General features: G+C 44.1%; 2 protein-coding genes across 8 annotated transcripts in view; one reads left to right on the forward strand and one right to left on the reverse strand.

The window, feature by feature from the left end:
• vwa5b2 (von Willebrand factor A domain containing 5B2) lies at nt 1–15,101 on the reverse strand. 7 transcript variants are annotated; one of them, XM_030403166.1, is made up of 23 exons: nt 14,818–15,101; nt 14,318–14,522; nt 12,674–12,841; nt 11,906–12,121; nt 10,780–11,005; nt 10,526–10,683; nt 9,627–9,758; nt 9,415–9,539; nt 9,154–9,330; nt 8,943–9,053; nt 8,114–8,316; nt 6,163–6,277; nt 5,820–6,005; nt 5,444–5,660; nt 5,013–5,350; nt 4,102–4,339; nt 3,673–4,017; nt 3,428–3,565; nt 2,467–2,595; nt 2,337–2,387; nt 1,767–1,869; nt 1,272–1,395; nt 1–1,181 (listed from the first exon to the last, which is right to left on the reverse strand). In XM_030403166.1, the coding sequence occupies exons 3-23, from the start codon at nt 12,810–12,812 to the stop codon at nt 420–422; spliced, it is 4,233 nt and encodes a 1,410-aa protein (XP_030259026.1). In that variant the 5' UTR covers nt 12,813–12,841; nt 14,318–14,522; nt 14,818–15,101; the 3' UTR covers nt 1–419. The 7 variants fall into 7 exon arrangements, with proteins under 7 accessions (XP_030259026.1, XP_030259024.1, XP_030259025.1 ...); XM_030403164.1 differs by having other exon boundaries at nt 12,674–12,844; XM_030403165.1 differs by having other exon boundaries at nt 12,674–12,886.
• The window catches only part of prss56 (serine protease 56), a 14,741-nt gene continuing 10,244 nt past the window's right edge, over nt 15,084–19,580 (forward strand). Inside the window, exons 1-2 of the mRNA XM_030403171.1 lie at nt 15,084–15,198; nt 18,177–18,304. The gene's annotated coding sequence lies outside the window, so the exon portion shown is untranslated. The remainder of the gene's footprint in view (nt 15,199–18,176; nt 18,305–19,580) is intronic.

The following is a 19,580-nucleotide window of genomic DNA, read 5'->3' on the forward strand; positions in this document are numbered from 1 at the left end:
TGATTTCCACCATTAATTTTTTTTTATTTTCCCAACAATAATTCCATCATTTAAAGTAATTGTCTCATCAGTTTATAAAATAATCATCCTGATAATTAAATCTTACAAAGCCTGAAGCACTCACTGATTGTGATTATACATTTGGTAAAGGAAAACACTACACTGACTACATACTGACTACAAAAAGCCCATTCAGATGGTCAAGGCATTCTTGTGATTGCATAAAGCATATTTATAGTAAAAGGCCACTTGGTCAATGCCATGTAAAGGGTGTTGTTGTCACATAAATATAAATATTTCATGTACAACTTGATATTAGAGTGAAGTTGGCACTGGGTTGCAGGATTAGTCGATGATAAAATACAGGAGTCACTATCACAATCAGTAGATCTGGCTCAGTTTCCTCAGAGATCACTCTCTCACATATTATTGGGGTTATAACACAGCATGTTCAGCTTGATGTTCTCGTCCCAGTGGCGTAGCAGCAGGAACAGCTGTCTGGCGGCGCCCTTCAGCCCTGCCAGGTCCACTCCCTCAGGCAGCTCCTGACAGCGCAGCCAGAAGTCTGCCTTTGCTGCCACCAGCTCCCACTCCATGAAGAAGCCGGCACAGCGGTGCTCGAGCCAGGCTAGAGCCACAGCAGTGGCCCAGCTCGAGCCCTCCAGGTCCTCTTGAGCTAACTGGCTGCTCCCCTGGAGGTCAGACGGCTCTCCTGAAGAGCCTTCACACACGTCTGTCTCTGATCCGCGACCACTGTCAGCCTGGCCGTGGCTCTGGCTCGGTGAGGGGCCGACAGATAGCTCCAGGGAGCCCTCCTCGGAGCTGGGGAGGTCAGGGGGTGAGGTGACAGGGTCTCGGTCAGAAAGGTGTCTCCGGCGAAGCCTTGCCTCCAGCATCAGGGGAGTGTCGTCTGGAGTGTGGTGGAAAGGGGGCGCGGTTGGTTTGGCGAGGGAGCAGGCAGAAGGGGAGAAGGTGACGTGGTGACTCGTGGGGGCACCTGGAGGTTTGGCAGAGGTGGATAAAGATGGAGCACTGGGAGATGTGCAGCGGAAGGGTGGGCTGAGGCTGCGGCGGTGGAGGCTGTAGGGCGATGCCCTCTTCAGGCGGTCCAGAGGGATCTGGACACAGTCAGAGTAGATCTCTGTCAGAAGAAAAGCTCCTGACGCCAGCTGCAGACGCACCTGTTCAGGACAATATATAGACATAAATTAATGAATGAGTTTGCACGCTTGTGTAGTTAAGTATTTATGTTGTGTGTCCACACAGCTCACCAGGGGGAGGTAGTCTGGAGCTTCAGTTTCAGGTTGCTTGTCAGTCTCTGCAGACAGACAGTGGGACTTGAGAGGAACCTGCTTTCCTGATGAAATAGAAGACCTCAATCTGCCCAGTGGAAATCTGGAATATAGAGTATAAACAGAGTGTATATATCAAATGTATACATGTGTATGTGGACATTAACCTCACACAGAAAGGAGGCTTAGTTAGCAACAGGTCATTTAACACTGCTACAGCGGAGGTTTGGCAATAGTTTTAAAGCAACTTGAAACAATAACAGACTCTCAAAGAGACCAAAATATCTGTCATCAATTTTCATCAATCAGAAAACAACTAGCATAAATAATATGTAGAAGGGATCAGTCTCAAACATAGCTTGCCACACAGAGTGCTTAAACAGCAACAGGCATGAAGACTAATCAGCTGGGGACTGATTGACATGCACGTAATGCCACACTAACAAGCATAATACTTTCACTTAATAGTCTAACCTGGTGCCGAAGAAGCTCTCCATTGACTTGCTCTCGATCGATCGCTGTGAACGAGTGCACGGGGTGCCTGCTATCACCGGGGCTGTCGCACTGCCCCCTAGACCTGAGACAGCGGTGTGGAATAATAAACAGTGATTTAGTTTCACCAGCACGGTGATGAAGCGACGTTCTCTGGCTGTGTTTAAAGGCTCAATTCACCCTTAACATGACAGAGAAATACTCCCTTTAAAAATGGCTACGCTGTGTTTTTTGAAACACTTTTGAAGTTCTATCCATGGAAAAATAAAGAATTGTGGGGGGGAGAGGAAGATATCTTGTGGGACTTAGCATCTCACCACCTTGGTTAATAAGTGAGAAAAAGTGGATATATGTGTAATTTGTGTGAATTGATCCTTTAAGAACCACCTCAGGGGTTTCTGATGTTTATAATCAAGCCGCAGGAGAGCAGCTCTCTACCCACACAGACTCACCTTCGAGTTCTGACCTGGCATTCTGGTCAGACGCCTCTAACCCCCGAGACTACACTGACACTACAACGTTTACACGGATCGAGACGACAGCAATACTTACTAGAGTCCCAGGACGTAAGGCTACAGGGTGAGGCGGGAGTGTCATCTCTGTCTGAGAGATACAAAGATTGATGATGACCTAAAGTGTTGACAGCAGAAATGGGTGGTGGATATCATTCAGACTGTTGTACCTGTAGAGTTCCAGGTGTCCTCGATGTCTTCGCTGTCTCTGCTGGTGCGTCGTCTGCCCAAACCGACAGAATAGGCCCTCTGTCTGCGACTACCCGACTGGGCGATCCGCCTGTTCCCCAAATGCACCCCTACACACACAGAACACAAAAACAGACAAAAATTGGGAACAATTATTCCTTCAGGATGGACAGGACTTCCAAAATCGCTAAGTTGCACAAGGATCCATCTTGCCAGGCTTCAAACTATGTGCATGTGGCCAAAAAACAGTGGTTCAGAACAATCAAAGTCCTATTAGGAACTAAATAGTAAATGGACTGGTATCTCTATAGCGTTTTTCCAGTCTACTGACTGCTCAAAGCTGCTTTACAACACTTGGCTACAAGTACAACACTAGGCTGCCATGCAAAGTGCCAACAGCTCATCAGGAAATTGGGGGATCAGTATCTTGCTCAAGGACACTTCAACATGCAGCTAGGAGGAGCCGGGTTTCGAATCATCGACCTTCCGATCACTAGACGACCCGCTCTACCTCCTGGGCTTCAGCAGCTATGGGTGTTATTTAGATGTGCCAAACAGTGAAAAAAACAACAATGGCTGCTCTTAAGAGGGGTTAGCGTAGCTGCTATTGTATCTGTTGTATCAGAGCTGGAGAGTTTTTTCACTGAAAGAAGAGCAAAGTTCTCAATGGAGAAGATGTTTCCGCTCTTCTCGCGACTGACTTCGTCAAGTTCGATTGACCAACAGGCTCTGCTGTTAACGCTCTCCTATTACATCAAATGGTTCATTGACATGAACAGTCAAAGTTAGCTCTTGATAGACGGGGACGGACAGAAAGGTTTGTCCAATCGCATGTATTTCTTTTTGGAAAATGCCCTTTTTAAAATAGATTCCAAAGAACACCACAAGTAAAATAAACTTCATGTGTAAAACTGCTGTGTGTGAGTCGACAGTGAGCCACACCTGTGTTTTGGACGTCCGTGCTGTCTGGGAGGCCTTTGTTGGAGTTGCTATCAGTGGTAGTGAAAGCTGTGTACATGCAAATGATGTTACAGTGCTTACTGGTCTGGATCGCCTTCATGCGGTATCGCTTAGCTGCACCTAGGACACAGTAAAGGGTCGACACTATGTATTACAGTATTACTCAAGACAGCTGCCAATCACCATGACTTGATGTAACTGTCGATCGATGAACCGATCAGCCTCACCGTGTCCGCTCTCGCTCTCCTTCTCTGCCATCTTCTCAAAGTCCCTTATAACAGAGCGCGCAGTCAGTTGGTGAATAATCTCCTCCCACTGCTCCCCTCCTCTTCCGTCTTCCCCTCCTCGTCCTCCACACCCCTCGATCACTGGTGACTCCTGGCCCTCGGGGGTCCAGAGGTGCCCCAGGTCCACAGTGACCTCCCAGGACACAGGTCTGCCGCTCAGCAGGCCGTGAATGAGCGAGCGGCACTGCCCTGGCAGGGGATCATCAGGTGGAGCAGCATTAAAGAGGTACTCTGGGTCTGTGAAGCTGTCCCAGTCCAGAGGAGAGGCGGGGAACAGGAGCCCATCTGAGGGTCAAAGTGAGGAAGAGAGGGAGATAGGAATCTGTTGCAGGCAAAACAGGGAGGACTCTTGCGTCTCCTTAAACCTACTTGAGTCGGTGAGGCTCCTGCGAGACAGCGTCCCCCTCGATGGGGGCTTCGTCTCTCCGTCGCTTTCGTCCAGCCTCCCTCCCAGTGTTTGGTCGAAGGAGACCCTCTCCAGAGCTCTCCTCAGGCGGTGCATCTCCAGCTCGCCCTGAGGGGACGAGAAACTCCGTGCTGCCATGGTAGAACGGGCCAGCGCTTTATGTCTCCTACGGCAATCCTCGGGTCCATCCAGACGTCCACTCTGGGCGTAAAAGAAGGAAATAACACAAGTTCCGAAAGTAGATTGGAGCAGCTATTTTATCTTTCTTTGCAACACAGTTACATAGTTTTGTTTTCATTTTAGTTTAGTTCTGCTTGTAGTTACTCAAGTACTGTGCTTTGGTAAAAAGTTGAGGTACTTTACTGGAGTATTTACGTTTCATGCTGCTTTACGCGGTACAGTGCTTCACCCTGGCTCAAGCGCCACATCGGCTTCGGATGCACAATCTTTCCCAGAACGCTTTTTCAACAACCCTCAATAATGACTGTCAAGTAGGAGCAACCAAGCTAGAGGTTGCACCCCTCCCTCAAAACACAACATGTCTTGTTGCTTTATTGTGCTCTGGTGTAGCGTGTTGGTGGAGAAATTGGCATCTTTCATTTTCTACAATAGGTTGTTCCCACTACTATTGTCACAATTTGTCACAAAGTAGTGGGAAGAGAGAGAGAGAGAAAAAAAAGTGGTCTTTGATTCATTCATGATTGATAGACGAAAAACATTTCCTGCTGTCAAACTTTTTCGTGGCGGTGGTGGTGGAAACTTTTTCGGTCACGTCAAGCGGGAACACTGGAAAGGGTTTTGCTTCAGGGTGAATCTGGTAAAATCACTCCCACCTCGCCTTTTAAAGGTGTATAAAAAATACAATCATTATTACCTTTTCTGACCCATTTTCAGGGGCTTCCACTGAGAGGTTTTGTTGCCATGCAGGGTCCGCCCACCGAGACAGGGATGATCGCTGTTCTGGCGGGGGCATCTTCTCAAGGCCTTGGGGCAGAGAGCCTGTCTCCAGCACTGACCCAGAGGAGTGCGGGTCAGACAGAAAGACCCCACCTGAAGAGTCGGAGATGGACGAGGCGTGTATGTGCGAGTGGGACTGCGTTTGGAGACTCCGCTCACTGCTGAGGGAGCAGCGAGTTAAGACATACTGCTCCTGGATGTAAGAGCTCTCCTGGATCCTCCTCCTCACATCACTGGACCAGTCGAGCTCCACACCTAGAGCGGATGAAAGCTAAACGTTAGCCACTGTGGCGTGAGGCGTTCAGTCTTGGATTTTGGATGCAAGGTGGTCAGTGATGAGCAACCGACCTGGGCTGGTGCCAGGGTCTGTGACTTTGGCACAGGAGAACTCGGAGGAGATCTCCCTGGAAATCTCCCTCAGCGCCTCCTCCAAGTCGGTGCCATCTGCACACGTCACCAGAGGCATCAACTCGGAGGTGGGAGGAGGTGAGAGCTCATCGTTCGATTGGCCAAACACTGAACCAGTGGAGCCACGGTGTACACCTTTATAGCCCCGTCCTTGAGACTATAACATAAAAAAAAGTGTGATTAGATTATGCAGACCAAAGTTATTTCAGGTGACTAAAACTAAACAAAAAACTAAACTAGCTGAAGTAAAATCAAAATATAACAAATATACATTGAGACTGTTATGTCTACAAGAGTGTAGTGACGTATACCGTACCTCTGTCTTTTTTGCTTTGAAGCTCGTCATGTCATAAAGGGTGCAGTATCCAATTAGACGATTCCCAGGGTAGAGCGGAGGGATTTCATTGGGAGAAAGAAAAGCCTCCATGTTCTCCGGCAGGTACCAGTCGATCCGTACGTCAGTCAGCACAGGTTCAAAGGCCTTTTTCAGAGACTTGATTAGCTGGGGAGACGAGAGTGGTCACAACATTTCAAAATTAACGCTGGATTTTTACAGCTTTTACAGCTATAAGCTTTACGTTTACACTGTATCTCTCATTTAAAACTGTCCTGCGAGTCATGTTTTCTCCAGGAGGTGGCAGTGCTGCAGTGCTGCTGACCTTGGGCTGGAGTCTCTCCTCATCATCCAAGAACTCTGTGGTCCCTCCTGACAGTTTGGCAACGCCCTGCAGGAGTCTCCTGCAGGCTCGGGGACCAAGGCCCAGGCCGAAGCATCTGCAGAGGTGATGCAGTAGAAACATTCAATTTATGTCACATCTCTTGAGGAAATTAAATTATGATACCACAATTATTAAATGACAATTATCTTCACTTTCTACTTTCACAGAGTGGTATTTGATGCACTGTCTGCAGCATACATACAATACGTACCGTCACTGACCATCTGAGCAAATCAAGTACCAGCCTCTTGCAACAACTTAGACTCTTGTACGTATCTATTTGTGTGAAACTATAATGGCACAGAGAGGCTCCCATGTGTCTTGGGAAAGAGGGAATTTGGAGTCATCAACTGGACAGAGCTGTTATTTGGGCACTCTGAGGGATCACAATCCATTTGGCTAATTGAGAGTTTGAAAAGAGCAGGGGACAGGATAATTGAAAAGGCTCGGGCTTTAAGTGCTCTTTCTAAAAACAGCAAGGCTGTCCGCATGGCCAGATACTACTGTTAGCGCTCCCTGAATAGGACATAAAACTAGACGGCAAGACAACAAACATGTACACATCGTGTGGAGGGACGGCCAGAATACAGTGGAGGAAGTCGCTCCAACAGGAGAATACTAATGAGAGATAAATGGAGTTATTGTGTGTTGCTGAAGGGCCTGGAAGAAACCGGAGGGGCGTGCCTCTCACTGCGGAGGAGAGCACTTAACGGGATTACTGGGCGGGGCTCAAAAATACTTCAACCCTTTCCTTTCTTTCGTTCGGTCACTGTGCTTTGGTCTCAATTCTTCAAGACCGTCGTCTGCTCTTGTCCCCTCTTTCTCTCTTCCTCCCTCACACGGTGTCTCCGTCATATTTATCACCACATTCTGCCTGCGCTCGCTGCAGCCCATCCCTCTCCGCTTCCTTGTCACACTCATTGATTTAACGTCTTATCACAGGCCAGCCACAGAATAAATCTTTGTTAACTAGTTGTTTGATTTAAAGCAACAGTTTACCAAAAAGATATGAGTTGTGAGTCATTATCTACCGACTGGAAAGTCAGGTGAAGTTTTTGTTGTACCACAAAACATTTCTGGAGGTTTAAAGCAACACAGTGTGGCAGGTGCATTCTCCTAAAAGACTGGAGGAGATTGGGGCTTGTTTTAAAATGTAAAAGAAAGAAAACGTAAGGAAAAAGTACAACTCCAGCCGCGCAATCCATGTGCCCGGAATCCCCATGATCCCAAATTGATCTGGAAAGGCTTTACATTCAACCTCTACGTGCGGTCGAGGTCTTGCACCCACTTCAGACAGCGAACACCAAGATTTCAGCTCTTAAAAAAGCTGTAAATGACATGTTTATGAGTCAATTTGGGGCTTTGAGAGACTTGGGTTACGCTTGATGAGCTTTATGGAGCTTAGATTTTTTTTTGTGTGTTGTTTTTTTCAATTTTAACTCCCTATCTTCTTCAGTTGTTTAGGAGAATGCTGCAATGATGTTTTTCTGTGAAGCCCCAGAAATGTTTTGTGGACGACAAAACTTTGCCAGACTTTCCATCAGCGTGGAGACGAGCAGAGAAGAATTGAATTTTTTAAACTATTGGCTGGATTGTCTCTTTAAAGTCTTTGTAAAGGAACAGTTCAACCAAAAATGTGTATGTGTTTTTGCCTCATATTGGATATGTATCTGTGTCATTCTTCACACATGATTTATACAGGTTAAATTTTAAATCAGTGGTTTAGTTTTAGCTCATTACACTGGAAAAAAAAGGTCACTTCAAAAATAAGCTAAAAGCCAATCATAAGAATGAAGCCTAAAAACAAGTTCCTAACATATTATTTCCTGCAGCTGGTAATTGTGTCTTGTATTATGTGCAATAAGACTACAATATTTTTTTTGCAGTGTACCTGCCAGCACATGTGTTTCTGCGGACCAGCTCCAGCACTTTGGCCACATTGCTGATGGATCCATCCGTGACGATGAAGACCTGCCGAGGGTACGAACGCTGCATGGGCTGCTGGTACACCCAGGACAGCGCCCCCAGCAGGTTGGTGCCTCGCATGTCAGCTCTCATCCTCTGGACGTACTCGTACGCCTGCGTCAGAGTGACCTGAGGAACAGCGCAGCAGAGATGCTATCAGATCCACAGTGAAGGTGGGAGAGGCGAGCGTCGAAACAACAACACCTGTCCGACTGCGTGACGTCGCCTGTGCAAACATACACCTATGTTGTCAAGATGAATCCACTGTTTGATATCAGATGGCCCAATTACCCCGTGAGCGCAGCAGAGAATTGAATCAGTGCGTCTCTAATAAAGCGAGAGCAAACACGCACACGTTAGCACCTGCTTTAAAGCCGCCTCGAATCACACCGTGGACAAACATGCCTGACAGGAGAGGAGATGGAGGGACATCTCTTGCCTTAGTGAAAATGCATGACAGGTCACCATATGGTCAGGAGTATGTGCAAAGACTGTTTGTCCTCGCAGCTCCTGGTCTGGATAAAACCCGATACTCTGCTACTAAGGCAACCCAAGGAACTGACCTATCGCCTGATTAGAGAGCAGGACAGACAGTCCGCCGCGGCTGAAAACATCTGCTTTCGGGAAACACGATCCGAATGCTCCATGTGTTTTTCGTTTTTCATATGTAATGGGGAATAACGTAATTTGTTTAGCAGGAAATCTTATAAACAAGACGTGATTTTTCTCTAATCGTGTAATTGTGTGAGGCTAACGTCAGTGCAGAGCTTGCTGGAGGTGAACAGGGGCTTGATGGTCGTGCCGAAGCCGACGATGTTGAGCATGGTGCCGGAAGGGAGACTCTTCAGCGCCACCACCATGGCTTCCTGTGGGAAAAACAAAAAGTAATAGACAGGATGGGGTCTTTTCAATGCATGCACCTAAATCTAAAAACTGCTGTCCAATGGTTGTTTTTATCCATCCCACCTTTACGCGACTGATGTTGGTGCCACTCATGCTGCCACTTCGATCCACGAGGAAGAGCAGCTCTCTCGTGGCTTTGTGCAGCTCCAGAGGTTCACGAAACAAGTCGGGACAGAAGTTGAGCATCAGGACGGGGCTGTTCAGGATGTCCTTGTGGTATCGCTTCCTCACAAACTCCAGCTGTGGAGTGGAACGTCAGCATGTCAGCTTTGGGCACGTGTGAGATATCAAAGGCAGATAAAGAGAGTGCGAGTAACTGCCAACCTTCCTCTCAGGCTCTGAGTCTTTGCGACTGCAGCGGATGAAATCCCGGCGGGCGCTGATCTGCTGTTCGTACTGACCGAACGAGAGCCGGCCTCTCTCTAATATGACCAACGGGCTGTGAGGTTCTGTGGAAGAGTTCGCTAAAGTCATACCCAAACTATCAGACAACAAGGAAGAAAAAGATAACAGGGAGGTTTTCTTTAATTGCTCACCGCTGAGGTGCAGGATGATCTCTATGTGTCTGTCGTATGGATGCTCCTGCGCCAACGTGATGTAGGTTGCTGAGGCGCTTTGGGCACTGGGGTCTGCATCCGCCCTCAGAGCGTGAGTGGGGCTCTCCAGGCCTACAAGTCCATGTTGACAATCAGTTTAGTTCGTGCACTGGTTCATTTTGAACATTTGGGCTGTTTCTTCTCTTTTGCCTTCTTTCAAACATCCAAACATCCAAAAAGTATATTTAATCATTTATTTTACATCATATATCAGATCAGATCTAAATATCAGATATTTAGTTTACAATTTTACCCCTATTCACCCAAAGTGTCGAAACAAGGTATGAGTTTTTGCGACAGAGCTCTCGCAGACACCAAACTTTAGTTTATTCCTTAGTCGTAAGAAAAGAGATGTTCAAAATTCCTTCTGTAAAAACCTTTGACTCTGATATCTCAACAATATCAAACACAAGTTTTAAACCTGACTTTATCAATGTACAGATTCCTGTAACGGATATGTTGTAAAAGTGTGCATATTTAATTGCATAATGCATCATTTGCATATTTGAACGCAACATTTCTGAAAACTTGTAATACAAAAAAATGATTTTCATTACAAAAGCAACCAGCTATGGAGGTTTCATGGCGATATCTTTAACCTAAAACATGTTGCCTATTCACCAGTGGTGTCTCACCAGTCATGCATCTTACAATTTGGGTAGAGTTTTCCATTTCCACAGCACACACCAGTGGAGGAGATTAGGGTTTTGTGTTCTGGCTGTGTTTGGATTCAGGCCTATTCGTTTGATGTCGTAATGAGATTGCCCTGTTCCAGTATTTCACAATGACTGTAGTCAAGACCCACTGAATCAAAGATATTTGAGTAGGGAAGGCAGTACCGGCCAGCAGGCAGGCCCCTCTGACCAGCAGCTGGAAATTGAGTTCATAAGGTGCCAGGTTGGCAGCTGGACTGGTGAAGATGGCGTGGGCACACTGCTGCTCAGAGTCCAGGGCCCGGTCCTGTTTTCCTGTGGTGGTACGGAAACAGCTGGTTGGTCTGAAGGAGGGGAACAATAAGCAGCAGTCAGTCTTCAATGTCCTAATCTACTGAAATCTACAACTGTGGTAAAACAGTTTTTCGAGTCATAAATACGCATTTTCTTCAGATTTCCCTCCGTTTTCACTCTTGCTTGAAGTCATCTGGCCGGTCACGATCGGGGTGAGCAGCGCAGGGTAGACGATGCGGATCGCTCCGTTCTCTAACGTGGGGAGCTCGAGCGTGGTGCTTATGACGACGGAAACGATATCCATGGGACCGATGAGGCCTGTGCCAATAATGAAGGTGGTCCTTTCAAGGTCCTCATCCAGAATGAGATGTCCTGAAGCACAAACAAAGCGGTTCCATCATGAAACAGTTGAAACAGACACAAGAGATGAAGATGTCTGAAGATCATTGGGGTGGGTCACAAACATAACCCTCCTCTTTTTCCGACCCCTGGTCATTTAAGTACGGTCCCAAATATAAAATCCTTCATGCCTTGTAATCAAAATAATCTAAAGCTGCATTAGACTCACTTAAATCTGAGGGGTGTTGGTGTTATTAGATAACTTACTCCACGTACATGATACTGTGGCACCGCTTCCAACAATATTATGCACTTCGAGTTGATATATGTTTGTACTAAGTGAATGCCATTTCACCATTAGGCAGACAGCCAAAAATCTATTTGCCCTCCTCGTCTGTCCTTTCCATCCTCCAGTGGGGCTGAAGCAGGACAGAGGGGGGGGCCTCACTGTGGCTACACTTGTGTTTATACAGACACAAGATCGTTACAGCAGTAGACACCAGTCTGCAGCAGTTCAAACAGTGGTTTAAATGATGTGCAGTTCCACCATATTATAGCACAAATTGCAATGTTTATCTACAAGCAAAATATAGGAAGTCTCATCAGTTTTAATTTCCTGAGTGTTTCCTCCATCATGAGCATTTTGGAAAGATAGTCATACATCTATTCTTACTCGTATTACTCATCATGTCGAGGTTTGTAAAGCTGCAGAGCAGAGAACCAATGGCTGATGCCCACTAGCGGTATCTATGAATGAATTAGCTTGATTTCTGCTCAGTGTCTCAATGGATAGCCCTATAAACATGGTTTATGTGAGCGTGCATGAAAGCAAATCTAATTTCTTACTTGTTGAGGCTTTTTAAATCATATCAGGCAACTACATAGGCTTTTTTTTTTTCCCCTTTGGAGCATTCCTCCATCTTTCCTCCTCACCGTTGGTGCATTGCATGTCGAGGCTGGAGCTCCCACAGCAGCCCCAGTCCTGCCCACTCCCACAGTGGCCTTCGAGACCAGATCCAGGGCAGCAGTCCAAACAGCAGTCCTTCAGCTTCCCTCGGTTCTGGATCTGGACCCCGACCAACCGGCCTGCGATCACAGCCTCAAAGCCCACCACAACCTCCTTTTCCCCGAGAGGGTACACGAACACACCTAGAAGACAGAAAAAAGAAAACAAAAAAAAGAAGCACAAAACAACTATTTCAGCATTTTGCTTCATTTTAGAAACATATAATATATTTTAAAGCACAAAAGATATTTGTGAGCTCAAAATAAATTCCCAGTTTTACTTTGTCGCTGTGGACAAATTTGTGAAACAAATATATTAACTGGGGAAAACATGCTGGCATGGCAGTTTTGAGCAAAAATGTTCAAATGCTTAGCTGCTTGTATTTCATTTGGGAGTTTTTTTTTAGTTTTTTTTTCAAAAGAGATATATGTACATCTGACTAACTCGATGCAGGTGCGTAGGAAAGTATAACTTTAGTCTTGAGAAAAGACGATACCACACACTGCTTCACTAAACATTTTTACACAAAAGTTTAATCTGTTACCAACAAACTCTAAAACCCTTTCGCCAGCAAACATGACTTCATATCAGATAATACTGAGCTGCATGAGAATCACTTGGTCGTCATTTAAAGTAAAGAAAGCTTTCTAGCAAACATAATTAGTGTTTTAAGAGTTTAGCATCACTCTACTCACCTTCCACAGACTCTGTGTCAGCATTAGCATAAGTAAGGTGCGCGGTGATGCCCAGGGAGCAGCCGTTGGCACAGGACTTGATGCAGGAGGCCTTGAGCAGCAAAGGTTCCCATGTGGAGCAGTTTCTCAGTCCCACCATCGTTCCAGGGCGGCAGGCAAGCCTCTACTCTGCTGGTTGCATGAGAAGACAGGTGCAGAGACCAGTGAAATAGCCTGAGCAGACAGGAAAAGCCAAACCTGTGAGTGTGCATTTTAATTCTCTCATTTTCCATTCACAGCCCAATCTCGGTAATCTTTGTAAATCAGACCTGATTTGTCCTGAGTTGATTAAAAGCATCTAAGATGCCAGTTGGTTTCACATTTTAATTTTAAAAGTCTCGCTGCCAGATATCTATTCATCAGCTCCTGAGCATGTAACCAAGCTACCTCCTCTCCTCAGGCTCTTAGCAACCAAATGTGATAGTTTGAGTGTAAGAGTCCCGGTCAATCATTAACATTGCAGGTCAGGCACTAAATACACTGTGCATCATGCCTAACATATGCAATCAGTAGCCAACCTGTATGCAAATCCACACAAACTTACCACTACTGCTCTACCACAGCAAGATGATGGATGGTAAGAGTGGTAGACTCTACTCTTCTGAAACTTAGAAACAAACAACCAACTAATCCTGATTTCCTTCAGCGTGGTCTTTTATGTAACCCTGGTCCAACGCAATAATTCTTCATGACTGACTACTTAATAATAAAGTGCAGCAGGTGCAGAGACCAGCGTGCAGATTACAGCTGAGTGAATGGTAGACTGCCCAAGCCTGTGGGTGTGTGTGTGTGTGTGTGCGTGCGTGTGTGTGTGTGTGTGTGTGTGTGTGTGTGTGTGTGTGTGTGTGTGTGCGTGCGTGCGTGTGCGTGTGTGTGTGTGTGTCTGTATGCACGTGTGTTTGCGTATGCACACATGCAGGCAAGTGTGTGCGCGTGTAATGTTTACTGTGGTCCTGGTAATGGTCTTTTCACATCTACGTTTCTAACAAGATCAACAGCCTCCATCTGGCTACTGTGCGCTCGGCTCGTTACAGGCAAATAAATGCCTGGTTTGTTAAAGTAGCAGCGGGCAAAAAGGAAAAGTACAACACTGGACCCCTGTGAAGACTCAGAACTGTGGCAGAACTGAGGAACAAACCTGTCAGACTGACTGTTCAGCTGTATCACTGAGGAAAAAGATAGATAATGACTTCTTTACACATTTCGAGTTGGTCGTGTGTGTGTGTGTGTGTGCTTTTTTATTAAAGCATATCAACATAAAGAACTGAAATTAATGATTAAAAAAAAGTACGCACGTGCATGTTAACCTTTCAAATTGCTGACTGAAACTCAAACACAGATATTTACTGAAAACACAACAACATTTTTGTGACACGTTTTGGCGAGTTGCTCATGAGTCGCTCTAGCAGCTGTTGAATGAAGCTTTAAAAGTGCGTCCAAACCTTGCTGAGTGCAAACTCTGCATTTCCCTTTACGAGGTTTAATGATTCCGTCTGGGTGTTTGCAGTAGCACAGCTGGCCAAGAGTTAGCTCAATACTGCAGTCCCCCCTGTGTCAGTTACAAGCTTCAGATAACAAGCAAAATAATCACCCAGGAGCACTTACTGTACTGTTCAGTGCAGTGTCTGATAATTTGCCTCCGTGTCCAGTATCTGCATCACATCTGCTCGCGGGTTTCCCAGTGATACAGCGGTCAGGAGTTTTCCTGGTAACAGATACTGCTCCTCTCTCTCTCTCTCTCTCTCTCCCCCTCTCTCTCTCTGTCTACCTCTCTCCGTCTTTCTCTCTCTCCACAAATCCAGCAGTTTCCCTATAAGGAAAGAAGAGCCATATATTCATTGGTACAATATTACAAAACAGTTCAATGGGATGAATTTGATCAACAGTATATATTGACAGATTATTGCTTGTTTAGCCTACAATGACACATCAAACCAAAATCCTGATCAACTGCATAAAATGTATTTTCAGTATTGGCTGATCAGAATATACGACTGTAAAACGTTCTTTCAGAAGACCTGGAAATGTCACTGCTGTGATCAATCACCAGGCGGCAGCTTTGCACTAACCCACATTTCCTGTTAAGTGAAATGTCATCTGCTTACCTGCTCTGACCTGAGCCACAGAGCTGATCAGAAACTATGATCCTGAACCTGCCGTGCAGGCACAAGCTATCGCACAACGGTAAGTGAAGCAGAGCCTGCTTTTCATCCAGACAATTGGCTGTGATGGTAGCAGCACCATAATTCATGGCTAATGGCTCGGCCAGAGAGAGGAGGGGTGGTGATGTGTTCTGCCTCTTCCAACAGGTCAGTCAGTCAGCAGCAGCAGCAGCAGCAGGCGTGGGTAGGTGAGACCAAAGGAGCTGCAGCTTTTTGTCTTCTATTCTCCATTTTAATGGGTCCAATGCTACAGACTTAAAAAAACAAAACAGTAAAGCTTCATTTTGAAAAGAAAATAATGACAACATATGGAGAGGCAAGCAAGTAAGAATAAGACATAACCATGACTTTTTTAGTTGGGTCTTGATTTCATTTGTTTCTTCATACTGTATTTTGAAATATAATAAATAGCTATCCTAATCAAAGTCAAAATGTACTTTAGTATGTTATCAATTTCTTCATATGTTATGACAACATTTCATCATGAACAGTTTGAAGTTTATATGCAAAATCCACAGTTTTTTTTCTCAGGTGATCATCACTGATCGGCCAGATTTACTGCTGTGTTTACAATGAGCACTGAGAGGAGAAATCACTTTTCTTCTAAACAATGAACATGAAATTGAAGTTGAGTAATCCATAATATGTCATTCTCATATTCCATTTAACCGTCACTTATACACAGTCACTTTATAAAGTATTTTTGCACCATTCTTAGTAGTTACATGTAGCATTTGGTATTGTGGTTGTTGTTCTATGTTGTTGTTGTTTGTTTGCTCTGAAGCTTCTTGGGAAAGTCGATTTAATTACACTGTGTACTGAGTATATGGCTGGAATGACAATAAACCCTCTTGAATCTTGAACTTAGTTTTTTAAGGTGGAAGTGCCCATTGCCTTGATTGTAGCGTGCTGCAAGATAAAGATGGCATTAATTTCAATTGGCCTCTATGTTTGACATGAGGTAACAGATCTATTTGACTGGTTCAATGGATAATCAATACAAATATCTTTATTTGTTGCCTCAGTTAAACACAGAAAGATAGAGAGCAAATGTTTGATATTTAAAGTGGGAAACATTTACAACATAATTTGTGAACTTTGAATTACTTACTAAATAATGCAAGTCAAAACCCAGAAAAGCCTTAACATGTCAAACTATTATATTTTTTTATGGGTAAGATGACAACTGTATCAATACTCACCTCTCTTCTTATGGGAGCCTGTGTGAGACACTGTGAGTATCCAGTCTGCTCCCATACTGCCTCCATGTGGCCATTTTCATTTTCCTCTTCTGTCATAGTAAATCATCTAACTGTGCACTCATGGCTACATTATCATTTTTTCCTGTTAACCCGATAGACATTTTCCATCCCTGTTCATTCACATTCAACTCAATCACACTCTTCACTATTTTAAATAATACCTCCAATGATATTGAACTAATAAAATAAGTCTTACCTCTAGTTGTACAGTTCGTCTTTTTAATGCTGTCTCTGGTTCACATAGCTACCTGATGTTTAAAAGGTCTGCGAGTAATTAACAGTAGGCTTAATTGGATATGAACGTAAATAAATTACTTATTAATGTTAATCTATGTTTTATGTAAAAGTGTCACTACAAACAGGTACCAGTGGACTCCAAACGACCGAAACATTCTCGTGAACACTTTCTGGAGGAACATTTCCGGAAATTGAACATTTTACCCTTCAAATTCAAGTACAATATTTCTGGGTTTCATGCATGATAGGAGATGATACTGTATGTGGTGTTACTGACCATGACAACTATTTACAACCAACAAAACAATTATTGGGAAATTTCAACAAAGGGGTACAGTGGGAATAATTGGGTTTAAAACCATTAACGGGAAGATCAGAGTAAACAATCACTTGGATTTGTCTGATAAATGATTGGTAAAATAAAACTTGATTACCTGATTAAACATGAGGAAAATGTTCAATCTTCATAAAGAACACATGCACAACACATAGGCTATATGTATCTTTTAGGACCTTCTCTTTTCTCTCGGACCATGCTTACTCTATTTACCCTCAGACAGGGGCTCACTTTACCTGAGTAATTTATGTCAGGTGCATCAAACGGGAGGAGGTAAGCATCACTACCGCTACGTTCCAGCACTTGATGCAAAAGCATCTTTGAGCAGTTTGATTCACATCCCATCGACCGTGCGTGAACCGTGCAGGTTGGTGCAGCGTGTGGGAATGTCACTCCATGGTTCGTGTGTGTGATGTGTTGGGAACCCCCGCTGATTAGTTTGCCAAAAGAGAAGCTGCATTGTTGTTGTGCTACTGGCATGCTGGACATACTAGTGATTGTTTATCCTCATGGACTGATTTAACCAGGATGAGGCAGATCATTGCTGGGTTTTAAACTGGGGGACAAGAACTGAAGTGAAAGTGAAACTTAAGGCTACACCGAAAATTTGTGGCGCTCCCCCACCCAAACCGGGATTACCAGTTAAAACTAGCTAAAACTGGACATTTTTTTTTGTTGGGGAATTATGCCCTGCAGTATATACTTTGTTGATGAAGGAAGATTATCAAATGAAATACTGAAATGTAAAAGAAAAGTTTTAAAATGTTACTTTGGGTAAATCAAGTAATACAAAAAATAGTTAGCTCAATCTATTAGAAAAATAATAATAATCATCATTAGGTGCAGCCCTAATTATGATGCTTGCCAAATGATCCTATGGCTATAAAACCATCCATTCATCCAAGAGCTTGTAATGCCACCTCACATGATGCAGAGGATGTCTCTATCAGACTGTAGAAGTTCCAGTATTGTGACACTAGATGTCAGTCTTCTCAAGTCAGTCGTGGACTGGAATCACCTCTTTATCTGCCAGTCTGTTTGTCCAAACAAAGGCTATATTTAAGTGATGGTGATCTTCATCCACTCATCTACTGTGCTAACCATCTGCAGTTACCTCTGTTAGACCAGAATTACCAAATGTTTCTGTCATTTGCAGCTTTCAAAGACATCTCATTGCCAACTTGACTGTCAGTCTAGAACTGCACATAATAATGGCATGTAATGTATTTTGGGTACTGTCTGATTAACACACAAGTTGTATTTTTAACTTTAATGAGAATTCTAAATGCTTTATCATAGGCAACTGGACTTGTTTCAGTTTCTTGAAACTATGCAGCACTAAGCTTCAGTTCACACTTTCACACAAATTCTTCTAATTTTTGCTTTTATACCCCCAACTTACAAATGCAAAATCAAAGACTGAACAAATGGATGGCTTATGCTGTTTCTTTTCATTGCCGGTTTAGATGCAAAGGGTGTGCAGCCTTGTCTTAACCACCAGCACGACGACAGAGTGAACCAGTGCAAAGAGGCCTGTTCAACCATGCTACAGCACGCTGAGAGACACATTATAGCCTGGCCTCCCATCCTGTAGGTAAGGTATATCCACCTGTACATGTTAAGCAGAGTATACCAGACAAAGTCATGTTGCCAGTTTGAGGATAATGTGCAGGTTTTCAAAGGTCACAGAAACAGACAGTCACTGAGCATCATTCTGGGTCGGGAGCCCACCCTTCTGTTTGCTCATAAATAAACATCAACAAACCAAACTCCAACAGCATATTTGGATTTAATTCAGTTCTAAAATCTAACCTTATTTCATGCTACCTGCCACTGCATTTCCTGAGTGATTTAATTCCATAAGAATATGACATTGTATGACAAGACAAAAGACCTGTGTAGATAAATTAATACCATTGTTCTAATTATTATAAATGTTATCAACCACATCGTCATTATCACTTAATTTAGGGAAAGTGGATATTTCATTATTGAACAGTTGGTGGTTAATGTGCATTTAATGGCAGTTAATGTGATTGTTGAGGTCATAATAGATCTAATTAACAACGTGTCTAACAATGACCCAATACAGGCCTGTGCAGACGAGCTGCTTCTGCTTGACTATTGTCATGGGGTTCAAGTGTCTGTCTGTGTGGAAATGTTGGGAACCTCTTCTCTCTTGCGTACCCCACTGACCTAGATTTCAATTGTTTTCTGCCAGAGACAATGGGAGAAATGGGTTTCATAACCGAACACAATACCTGGGTGTTATTCAACACGATTGTTGTTAGGTTCTCATTGTGGTGTGATTTTGTGCGGAGCATTGTGTGTTTTCTTTATGTAACCTGCTCAAGCAGCCGGCCAGTGACGAGCCTGTGCACCCCACAATAAATCTCTTCTAGACGGTTCGACAGATGATTGTGCATTCACATGAATTTTCAGCGGCCCAGCCAGTCCAATCACTTGCATGAAATCTTATTCTCCTTAGACATGAATAATTGTTAAAACCTCACGAATTTGTGATTGTTCGTTCTCTAATAATTGAGCACAGCTGTCACCTGGGTCTGAAAAACATTCACTTACCAGAAGTGCTGCCAGTGTAGCCTGGAAGTATGGATTGGACAATCTATGCAATATCTTTTTAAACGATCTGTGATTTCACATTTTCCATTTGCTGTTGAGCAATGCTATTATAATTGTGTGTACCAAAAAAAAAAAATCATTGCAGCTCTTACACCTGTAAATAGAATATCAGGGTCGTGGGAATTAAAATACGACTAACATTAGCTGTGGTTAATTAACTAGATTTCTTCGGTTTAATTGAAACAATTGAGATTAGAGATTCTATCTTAACTTGACACTAAATAAAG

This window comes from Sparus aurata, chromosome 21 (assembly GCF_900880675.1).
Source record: "Sparus aurata chromosome 21, fSpaAur1.1, whole genome shotgun sequence".
Lineage (NCBI taxonomy): Eukaryota > Metazoa > Chordata > Actinopteri > Spariformes > Sparidae > Sparus > Sparus aurata.

Bases quoted from the DNA above. Each gene is read 5' to 3' on its own strand.
- vwa5b2 (XM_030403166.1), bottom strand. From the start codon at position 12,812: ATGGTGGGACTGAGAAACTGCTCCACATGGGAACCTTTGCTGCTCAAG. The intron at 10,684-10,779 runs GTATTTATGACT...CCCCTCCTTCAG, and splicing joins GGGAAATCTGAAGAAAATGC to ACCAACCAGCTGTTTCCGTA. The intron at 9,331-9,414 runs GTTGGCAGTTAC...TCCACTCCACAG, and splicing joins ACTCAGAGCCTGAGAGGAAG to CTGGAGTTTGTGAGGAAGCG.